The sequence below is a fragment of the Micrasema longulum genome, unplaced genomic scaffold (genome assembly GCF_059751315.1).
Source record: "Micrasema longulum isolate JH-2025_06_02 unplaced genomic scaffold, ASM5975131v1 h1tg000087l, whole genome shotgun sequence".
NCBI lineage: Eukaryota > Metazoa > Arthropoda > Insecta > Trichoptera > Brachycentridae > Micrasema > Micrasema longulum.
Window position 1 is genome coordinate 1,347,621 of NW_028277293.1, and position 12,266 is coordinate 1,359,886.

At 32.0% G+C, this 12,266-nt stretch overlaps 1 protein-coding gene across 1 annotated transcript in view; it reads left to right on the forward strand.

Moving 5' to 3' along the window:
* Positions 1–12,266, forward strand: part of LOC148284817 (dipeptidase 1-like) — a 134,780-nt gene that overhangs the window by 113,063 nt on the left and 9,451 nt on the right. The window contains exon 9 of the mRNA XM_088234741.1: positions 11,035–11,110. Within this exon, the coding sequence (XP_088090867.1) occupies positions 11,035–11,110 (76 nt within the window). The remainder of the gene's footprint in view (positions 1–11,034; positions 11,111–12,266) is intronic.

Below are 12,266 nucleotides of genomic sequence, written 5' to 3' on the forward strand. Positions count from 1 at the left end.
AATATTTAAAAAAAATACTGGATGCGATTCTGATCTAAATGAAGATTTATTTAAAACGATTTACGTTGAATGGTTTGTATAAAGTCTTTAATAGAAGTGAAATAATTTTGGTCTCAATTCTAACTTTTAACATCCCTTTTTGATTGTACCTTCTTCCTTACAAAATCGTCCCCTATCTGCGGCCGTCTATAAAAGATTTCTTAGGAGTAATGCCTGCGGGTCAACTTGAATGAAGTTCTTTAAATCTATACCCGTTATTGGTTAAAGGTCACAAAGCCTCAAAAGCTTAATTCGATCTAAAAAAGTCGAGATCGAGTCTAAGACATTTATTTGTTCAGGATTCTCGTTCAATTTACAGACAAAACTGTATTCTTCATCCGCCAGATTTATTTATTTATTTACACCTTTTATCAAAATACAATTTTACGTTCACCTTGCCCAGCTAACAAGGGTACATACCCCGTTCCAAGCTAGGCAAATACATTCTAATATATGAAAATATGTAGTTAACAAATTAATAAAGAGCACAGACAAATAAAATATAAACTTATTCGTATACACATTTCGATACATATACATACACACATACATATATATATATATAGATACATATATGAACACACACACATACATACACCCATGCGCACATACATACATATATTCATAAAAACATGCACAATTTATTTATGCGAAACTTCATGGTTGCCATCTATAAATAATTTTTTTTTAAATTATTCCTTATTTTCATATTTTATTTTTGATATCTAGTAAGAATCTCCAATCCGTGGCATGCATCAACTTTTCTAAATTATGTAATACATTTGAAAAGATTTGTCGGTGGAAGATTGATACGTAAAAAATAAATTGAAATTTGAAGGAATTAACGCGAATTGTCTTCCTAAGCCCGCGATCCTCCATTCACAAAACCAATCGCCACCAGCTAGGCTACAATGCTAAAACATGAAAGGTCCGAATGGGCTCGAAGCTTATTACATCAATCACAGATATGAATTTAGAGAAAAAATATTTGAAATGAAAACACCGGTTCTTACAACATATGATTTCAATAACAGTAACATGATACATTTATTTTTAGGGTTAAATTTTCTACCTGATTCCAGAATTTATTCAAAATATTATAAATTACTGGTGTGAACGAAATTTTCCATTAATAAAAAATGGCGACGCGTTGAAATCGGAGTTTTGAAAAATATCATCTGCTTCAATAATCTGGAGTGTTCCATCTGAATCGAATCGTGACGTCATACAGTGACATAAAATTATAATATAAAAAAAATAGAAGTCAAACAGTAGCTGTGTTAGGATTTAACTCAAATAGTGTCTACATTCAATCTGAGGTTCCTCGAAGATTCCACTTAAGACCCTTATTATTTTTATTTTACGTAAATGACATACGTAAATTTATTGAGCAATCCAATTTTGATATGTTTGGTGACGACACTAAATTATTTTCAAAAGTTAAGTTAGAAAATAATTGTTTGGAATTACTAAACGACCTAAATAAACTAACGGATTACTTTGAGCATAAACAGCTATACTTACACACTGATAAATATTTCGTTCACGTGAAATAAAAATAAAATTATCTTTAAGTATGAAATAAACGCTATTTGTTCGGAAAAACGAGCTAAGGTATTTTAATGTGATAATGGACTAAAAACTCTTATTTAATTCCCATATTCAGGCATCCGTAAATAAGGCTTACAGAAACCTGGGCTTTATTATACGCATCACTCAACCATTCAAAACAACCGCATCCCTTAAAATTTTACATAATGCACACGTTCGCAGCCATCATGAATATGCTTCTGTTATTTGGAATCCTCGATTTACAATTTATTTATTACAACTAGAGAGGATACAGGATAGATTCCTTAAACTTTTGGATCAGCTTAGTTCACACTTATTTTGACTTGTACAAAGACTCTTCTTCCTTTCATAGTTTGACTTCCTTTACAAAATGTAGAAGCAATTTTGACCTGTTTTTCTGTTTTTTTTTTTTTTTTTTTATCAAAATTCCTTATCTCTTAGAGCGTATTTAAAAAAAATGTCCCGTAAAGTCAACACAAGTTAATTTTTATAATCCTTTGCCAAAAAAAATGCACAAAACTCGTTTATTCATCGTAGATGCTTCAAATTTAACTCACTTTGTCCCCATTTAGATATTTTCAATTCAAAATTTTGTAACTTTCAAACACCAAATGAAATATTTGTCAGTGTGTAATAAGTTTATTTACCTTTAATTAATTATGTTCATGTTATTATCATGTCAAAATTTTCAACCCTTTAACTATATTATGAAAATCCCTGTCCACCATTTCTCCACTCTATTTTCTCATCCCTTAACCTTTTGACGCGCTCTTTTTTCTCTCGTCTTATGTAATATATGTTTTTTTTCTCTTTACTGAGTAACGTGTTGTCTCATTATATTTGTGAAAAACTTTAACTGGGTGTATTTACTATTTTGAATATTTATGTTTTTGTATGACACTGTTGATTTTATTTGCCGGGTTTGTGATTGGCCAGCTAATACTCTAAACTGTAAAAATAATAGTGATAATATATATTGTGATACATACTTCATTAAAAATACAGGCTCACATGGTGAAATGGTGGACTTATTGCCACTAGAAATCTCTTCTAGCCTAACAAAAAAACACAATTTAAATAAAAAAAATAGAATTAAATCAAAAGTTAAAACAATGTTAACCGCGTTTTTTAAAAAAAAAAAATTATGCCTTGTACTTCCAATATTCACATTTATTACATTTACATTTATTTTGTTGAGTCTTTTGAACATTCAATAATAGTAAAGTAACATTCATTTATTAAAATCACTTTTTTTTAAACAAACATTTGTTTTCTTTTGTTGTTTTTGCAAGCTTAATTTTAACAAATGTCCACATGGGCCGTATTTAAATTAAAAATTTTTTCGCTTCTTCGTATTTATTTCTTACATCTTTTGTAAGCTCGTCAAAAATTAATGTTCAATAATATGTTATCATGTCCACAAAACCATTAGTAAAATCCAACATCTGGTAATGGTTAACATCCTTATTAAGTTCACAAGCGATAACGCGTTTTTCAAGGAAAACAATAAAAATAAAAAGATCATTTGAATTCAAAAGAGGTTCTGGTTCAATTTGCTTTTCAACATAAGTATCTATACCTTGAAACAATTACTTAAAATTGCCCATCACCTGAGAAAGTATGCGAAAAGGGAAGAAAATGCTAAAATGCCAGGAGCATTTTATTTCGAACTGAATCTACAATCTTTATGCTAATTAGGTTTGCTTAGTTATTTTTTACGTTTTTCTTTTCGTTAGTTCCATTTATTTTTTCTAGACGTAAAGGAGAATATTGCAACCTTTTCCGTGAAGAAATCCACTTCATGGTAAATATAAAAATAAATCCTCTTTTTTTTTCAGAAAACTATTTTTTTACGATTTTTTTAAATTACATAATTTAATTTGAAAATGGAGGGATTCTTAAATTTCCCGGACAAGCATCCCTTCTACAAACCCTTACCCCTCCCCTCCAAAAAAAATGACCTAAAAAAACGTATTTGACATACGAAGCGATATGCATGGGACGCGGACAGGGAAAGCGGCTGGGTAGGGGTTTGTTGCACCCCAGTCCGAAAAATTAAGGATATTTTACTCTATTTTTATGGAAAACAAAAATTCATAAATTTTGTTTAAGTGATTTTTTGTATTTTTTATAGCGCGTGAGCTGATTCGAGGTTAAATGAGAAAGATAGATTATAGTTAAAGTTATTTATTAAATTGTTACATACGGGTTACATCCTATTATTTTATACAGAATGAATTTACAATAGCGAGCACCGGTGGAGAGCTGACGACTAGGCAATACGAACTATCAAAATGAAATATGTCGAATTATTTCGATGTGCGGTGTTTAATAGACTCGTCTTTGCTAACGTTGCAGCGGACTACGCGTTGCGGGCCAAAACAGGGCTCGGACCTGCCAAACTCACGGCGATTGGTGTTGCCCGCCACAGTACTACGAGGAATGTTCCTCTGAAGTTGTTTGACCCTGAAAACTGTGTACAATCAATAAATTTTTTAAAAATCTGCGTTCTGAGTTAAGTATGACATTTAATAGAATTTGGATTTTGATACACTTCGCTAAAAAGAGGCTGGTTGTGGTCGGTACGCAGAGTGAAGAAGAAGATGAGAGCGGTCTCCCATGCGCTAGACCTATCCTTATTGTTGAACTAGAAGTGTGTCGGTGCCTTTTTTAGATACAGTTGCCTCACATCCAGCACCTTGATGTACTGGAACAACTGTTCTGACGGATATGTTGGAAGACGCTGGGATATGATTCTGAACAACAATCAATGCGAAAGTATTAGAGGTTTTAACGATGGATGCCGCACAACCTCAGATTAGTCGGCTATTTCATAGGTTACAGTACTTCTAAGAGAGCAGAAAATATGGCACAGCTTTCTTAACTTAGAAGTCAGTGACTAGATCTAAACCTCCTATTGTAGATTCATATCAATGATAACACCAAGATATTTTATAGAATTTTTCCTTTTCAAATGTTGGCATACGTTTTTAAGGTAATTACCTAAGTTCCCAGAAGTACTGCTTGGCATTGTACTAGTCTTTAAACAAAACGTTAGGTATTTAGTTTTATCAATATTAAGAGTTATATAATCCTCATTTAACCATTAACTTATAATGTTTGTACAATAGTTTGCTTCTTGAAAAACCGGTTTTCAGTCACCGGACGGACTCAAATAACAAAACCGTGTCGTCAGCTAACGAAATTATTTTTCGAAATCGAAAAATTGTGTGATATTCACAATTTTGTCTTTATTTAAATATCTATATTTTTTTTTATTTTTTTATCTGTCAAGTTATTGATGAAACCTTTATTGGTGGGGGTGAAATTTATCCGACTGAAACATTTTACCTGGTAAGTATCCGTGCATTACAAAAGGCTGAGATAAGCATTTTCGATAAAATCTAGAAACGAGTTTTGACATGTAGAGCGACTGGAAGGCAAAAGAATCGATTTGAAGTTTTACAATTCAAATGTTGATGGTTGTGAAAAACGCGGAAGAACGCAAAAGACAAGGCATGACCGCATCCAACGAATGCTTAGGGTGGACATATCAAAAGTCAGCGTGCGTGCACGAGAATATGTATTATTTTATAGGAAGCGAGGTCTTTACGCATAGACAGAGTGGTATCGCTTTCTATCCTCTCTGTCAACCAAAGGCAAATCGTCAAAGTAAGCGATTATGCACAGCTTGCCATTATATTTGACTTTCGATTATGATGTATAAGCTAAAAATGTTTATGCAAAAAAAAAAAGTGATTTATTATGAATAACCACCACCGTTTATATTTTCCTATAAAAAATATATATGAAGTGCGCCCAGCGCCCAGCGCCCAGCGCCCAGCCCGTTCTCAGTAAACGATGAAACTAACCGTTTACCTTAGCTTATTTCCCTATACAAAAGTACACTAAATTTTACATCTTCAACCCAAGTCAGCATAATTTGAAGATTATTTTTTTGGAAACTAGGATTTCGAAAATTATATCCGAAGGACTATTTTTCTTTGATAGGATACCGTTGACATATTATGTACCAGAAAGGACATCTGGCGTTCGCAGTGGCCATTTTTGGTATTATTTATTTTTTAAATTTGATTATCGTTTCAATTATGCTTTTAAATGTATATTCTTTTTCTGTTGATTTAAATGATACTCTTATTTTGTTTTTTTTTAATACTCCAATATTTTACTATTATTTTGTTGATTTTAATGATACCACTATTTTGTACATTTGATTATGCGTGATTTTTAATTTGTATAATTTACATTTTAATAATTATTCCTAATTATCTTTTTTGCATTGTATTCTTTGGAATTTGATTATTTATTACATACTTCAGGTGAACTTATTTAACACGTGTGTGTCATCGGTTCTGGGCTATGGACCCAACAGAACTCATAAATAATTTATTATTAAAACCCAAAATGTGTTATGTTACAACAAAACAATGAAAATAAATACATTTTTACGCCTTGCCGTTGCTCGTGAATGAAGCTTAAAAGTTTCTGTTACTCATAAAAATATTACAACTTGCAAAGTAGTTGCTGGCGAGAACGTTGAATGATAAATGTATCGTAAGTTATCAAGTATTTTGTGTCTGTCATACTTGCGACTAAGTTTAGGCTCTCAAAACTGAAAAAGTTTTCGCCTGAAAGGTGATTAATCTTCCGCCAAAGAAAACAACCGAATAAAGGAAAAAAACTATCGACCATAACTTAAAATTAATCATTTTCAATAAAAAATTGTGTTGGGTGCTGGAAACGATGGAAAGATTGAATTGTTTTATAAAGATCGTTGTTTTGCAAAATTTAAATTGATTATAAAGTTTATATTTGAAGCACTAACTTTGTGGTTATTCATTATAATAAAATAAATAAAACAACTTTGTTTTTAACCAACAAGCTTCACAACCTTGACGAAGAAGCTTGTTTGCTTTGAAACCGGTAGGTGAAAAATAAAAATTAGTGGTTAAAAACTAAGTTGTTTTATTTATTTTATTTAAATTTATTGTTTTAATAACCCTTTTCAGTTGAATTTAAATCCGTTGGCGTTGATTTATATAAATTTAAATCTAAATTTATATCAACAATGTTTTGAGTTTGTTAAATTTTTTGTAGACATGAACTTAATTCAACCTCCTAGGGGGCTGTTAATATCAAAATAAGACAACAGAGATGAAGAACATTATAGAGAGGAAAAAATAGAAGTCTAGGCATCCAAAGGGCTTATGACCTGTCATTGGCTGATTTATGTGGCCACTTTACACACTGTGTAACATTCACCATTCTGCCAATATTTTTACATCTATATTTCTTCAATTCTTCGATCTGTTGACGTTTGTGAAACTTCATTCCATAAATTGGGCCCGTATGGTCATCAATTCTGACGGTGACCTCTTATCTAATATCATTTTCTCAATTTAATCGAAAAAAAGTTATGATATCAAATAAACATAATCTAAATGCAGAATAATTTATTTTCATTCATAAAAATATTTAAGTCAAAGAACATCGGGTGACAACTTTTGCGCTACTTGTAGAATACTCTTTTTTAAATGCCACTAACTGTATTTTTTTACGGGTATCATTTAAAATCTGTTCACTTCATCACTTTAAAAGTTAATTTCTTATTTAACTCTGAAGGAAAATATATTTCCTGAATAAAAGAAAATAAAAATAAATATAAAATATTATATCTTTTTGAAAACTTCATCTTTAAAACATCATAAAACAACTGAAACATTTAATTTTATTTCTTTATATATACATTGAAATAATTAAACAATAAAATATTATTTAAAAAAAAAATAAGTTTATGGATACTTTTACAAGTTACCTACGTCTTTCCATGCTTTACATTTAATGTTGCTTTGTAGTCAAGGCATTTATAAAAAATATTCTTAAAAATAAGCTGCCAAAATGTCCCTATCTCGAAGTTATATTGAAAAATGTGATAAAAGTCAGAAAACCAAAAACCGCTATCTATGGCGGTTTCAAATGTAGACAATTAATGATAAATATTTTCGAATTAGTTTGTTATTAGGTATTGAATCATTTATTGATATCATTTAAAGGCAGTTGTCATTTTATATAATAATTAGTTTGTATACATATTATAATCAAATGAAAACCGTTTTTTATCTTTTCAATGTTATTTTCAATATTTTACCGTATGAAAATAAAAATATCATAATAAAATTTATTTTATTTGATGCCTTAAAGATTTTTTTACATGTTTGTATTTTTTCAATATACCTCTAAAAATAGAAGAATTGTTGACTTTTGATCCGAAACCGACCTTTATTTTCCATAGTGCGGCGCGCCGATCGGTACGATAATAATAACCCATCGATTAAAATTTGACTTAACCGAATTACATCTGGCGCATTTTTCAAATTTTACACTGGTTACTCGCATATTTTATATTATTTTTTGTTATTGTTTTAATGAAATTCTAGTAGGGTAGGCTCTGCTAATGTGCCTATGTGGAACGCTCGCTACTGGCTAATGAGCCCGTTTGTGCCGTCTACCTTAATGTGTGATCGAAAAGATTCGTAGTTGTGGACCTTGAATACCATGAACCAGTTTAAAGTGCTGGAAATGTGATTACTCCGCAAAATGCTTCGAATATTATTGACTGAGATGGTTAAGAACTAAGAGGTTTTACGAAGAGCCAAAACCTATATAGAACTTTTGTTGCATGAGAAAATGTCGTATCTGAGGCATAACTTCTCATATCTGGGAGAGAAATGTCGCCTTCTTCAAACAATCTTAACGGACAAAATGGATAGTCACCGAGGAACCGGCGGGAAGCAAACATCCTGACTGCGCAACATAAGAGATTGGACCGGAACAGTACGTGTAGTATGTATAACTGTTCCAGATAGCCCAAGACAGGGTAACATTCGCTACAGCAGCGGTTCCTAAAAGGTGTTTCGGGAAACCCTGGGATTCTGTGGAAGAGTCATAGGGGTTCCGAGAGTTTGGGCGTATTTTCGTAGAAAACAAAAAGTCGTTGCCGCATCGGCGCTTTTATACATTTATTGTGAGTGAAAAATCCTAGAAATAATATTTCCCAGAAGAGTTACAAGACATCGACATAAATCAGACCAAACCATCAATATTACCTGTGTCGGAGTATGAGAATTTAATCGATGTTAAGAAAACATCCTCTTTAAAACAAAAAATTGTATCAGCGGATTCTAATTTGAATGACTTTTGGGTTGGACTTAAAGATGAATACCCTGCAGTCATTGAGTAGGCTATCATAGTTTTGCTTTCATTTAAATCGACTTGCCGAAATGAAACTGGCTTTTCAGCTCACTTCTGGACTTTTAACAAGTTCGGAATCAGACTGGATGCCGCTTCACATCTCCGTATTTAATAGTCGGTCAACAAACTAAATTTTAGTGCTACTAAAAGTAAAACTGTGAAGAAATTTCGTTCTTCGCATTGAATTAATGCAGTTAAGATTTTTATTATAATTCAAAACATAGTCTTTTTTTCAAGTCAAACATTACAGCCTGCAAACAATAAGGTGTCATGGGTTTTAAAAATAGCGTTTTTGTTAAAAATTTTATTCGCGAGTTGGGGTTCCGCCAAAAAAAATTAGATCAATTTGGGTTCTATGGCCAAAAAAAGTTAGGAACCGCTGTTCTGCAGTGATCGCCAACCTCGTGTCAGGGGGACTTGACACGGCACACAACGACGAATCATATTGTAGTCTATTTTATGATACTTTATCATGCATACCAAAATTTGTATATGGTAAAACTTTAATAAGTCAGTATTCTAAAGCTTCCCGTTTTTTCTTTTTTTCTTCCAAAACTATACTATATTCTATATTCCAAAACTGGAAATTACGAGTTAGTACAAATTAACTGATTTTTGTAATAGGCAATTTATTGTTTGATATTACGTTATTTATTTATTATTTTTATTAAATAAACAATGTTTTGAGTTTGTCGAAATATTAGTAGACAGGCTGGATTATTTCCTCTCGAGTTATTTATTAATTTATACATAATATCATATTTAGATCGTAATTTGTTGCAAAAGAAAGGAAAACCCCTTTGAGTAGGGAATATGGAAGTCTAGGCTTTTACAGGGCTGCCTGTCATTGGCTGGGTTAAGCGGCAACTTTACACACTGTGTAACATTCACCATCCGGCCGTTGTTGAAGAATTGAAGAAATATGGATATCCAAACACACGCAAGATGGTTATTGTTACACAGTGACATTCACCATTCTGCCTATGTTGAAACATCTTTTACTAAAACAAAATTGTTTATTAAACTAACTAATAAAAAAAAAATGTAAAAATTGTGTTCAGGCGATGTCTAGTAGGTGAAATGATTCAACCGGATGAACCTGACTCACATATAAAAGTTTCAGATCTTTTACTTCACGAAAAGGTAACAAATGGAAAAGTTGAGGATATGTTTTCTCTTTCTGTTGCAACAAATTAACTTCATGATTTTAAAAAAAATCATGGAGTAAAATACGTATTTTCTAAATTATAAATTGAATTTTAAAAAAACAGGTTCATTGACCACCACTGGGTTCATGTAGTTACGAAATTTTTGGAATTTTAATATTCACGGTGAACTAGTTACAAACTCGAAAATTACGTCCGAAATTTAGACGGTTTTTTATTACTATTACTACTACCATCACGCCATTTATCCGTAGGGGTAAGCAGAGATATTGGACCGCCACACACGTCTATCCTGGCATATATTCCTTGCTCTTATCACATTCATATATCTTGTCATACATGCCCTTCCGTTCTGTCTGCTTTTAACATGACCAGACTTGAGATTTTGGTTTATCTGATCATGCCACGTCTTCCTTGGTCGTTCTCGTCTTACGCTACCGTTCATTTTCACCATGTATACTTGTTTTAGCAATTTTTTGTCGTCCATTCATTCATCTCAGAGACCCTTTCTAAATCTTATCAGTTATACTTGTACTTGACTCAGATTTACACTTAACCATTCGCAACCCTGTCATACATTGATTTCTCACACATTCGTCGAGGAGATCGCATTTCAACCGCATTCACTCAGCTTTCATCTTTCTTCTGCTAGTTCCATGTTTCTTTCCATGCATAAGTGTTGGGGCTAAAACTTTGTTGGGCCCTGCCAGTTTTGCATCGATCGACATATTTTTATTAGCAATTCACTCTCATTCACTCTCTTTTCAACATCTTTTTCTACTGTTCCGTCTCTTAAAAATATACTTCCCAGATACACAAATTCTTCTACCTGTTCAAGACATTCGTTGTTAACATTTATTATGCAGTCGGTAACCTTCATGGCAACTAAGCACCAGCTGAAAATATTACTTTCAATTCAACATCAAACAACCAGGGTTAAATTTAAATAAAAACAAAATCAACAATTTAGTTTCTATTGTTACAGAGCACATACACTACATCAAGCGGATGATTGGCGCAGAGCATATTGGACTAGGGGGAGACTATGACGGAGTTAACAGGTAATACAACGTGCGGCGCGGCGCGGCGTGGGAAGCCGACACTTTTGAATAAATCAGTACCTACTCCGTCAATTTGAATAAAAATATATTTTGATAGTCGAAAAAAACCCTAAATACATGATTATTTAAGCTTTCATATTGATCCAACGTATTATTTATAAAATCTTATTGTAGCATTATTTTTCTTTTTTATTCTAACCTAGCTAAACATTAGTCACTTTATATTTATGTTAAATTATTCTCAATTTTAATTTGCTATGTTTATATTTAGAACATAAGGTTTTCTCACTTCAATTTATAATCTTTTATTTGTCATCTTTTATTTGTCATCTTATATTTACATTTTTTTTATTATTTAGTTGAATTAAATAGTTATATTTCATATTATTTATTACATAATAAATTTTTCACTGCTGTGATTATTTTTGTAAAACTTTTTATCGTAAAAGGTTCTTTAAACCGTTGATATATAAATAAATAAAGCTATGGTTTCATCATCATCTCTCTTTCCTTACCCAGTGATCCGTAGGGCACTAAAATGTTAAGCCGAAATAAGCGTAGTTCGATCATTTGTTGCGGTGCCAGTCTAAGTGACATAAAATGAGTACATTTGCATGAACATTGAAAGTATCTTCGTTGGATAAATGTTAACTTCCCATTGTGATCCGTACGAAGAGTGCGGTATCTCAGTTAGACGCGTTTCTGAGAAAAAAGCGGTGAAAGATCAATGTTTTTTTGTTGTAGTTTCAAAATTATGCATCTCTGCCCTAGTTCTTGTATGTTCAATAGACCATTGTGCAAATTCTCAAAAAAAAAAATTGTTTTTAAAGTCAAAAAAGTAAAATCAGTAAGTTTTGGCACTCAAAAAATGCTAAAACTATTTAGTAACGGGAAATAATAATATTTCTTTAGACATGTACGCGTAATAAGATGATGAATTACATTACAATACATTATTTTTTTTGCACCACAACAGGCCAGGAGGCCTAATTACAGTGGTGAATTACATCAAAGAGCAAGCTTGAGAAAAATCACATTTTAATTGTTGTGTTCTCACCGGGAATCGAACCCGGAACCTTCCGTGCGTGAGTCAAGCGTCTTGACTACTACACCACGGAGGCCGCCAATATATATAATATTGGCATTCATAACTCAA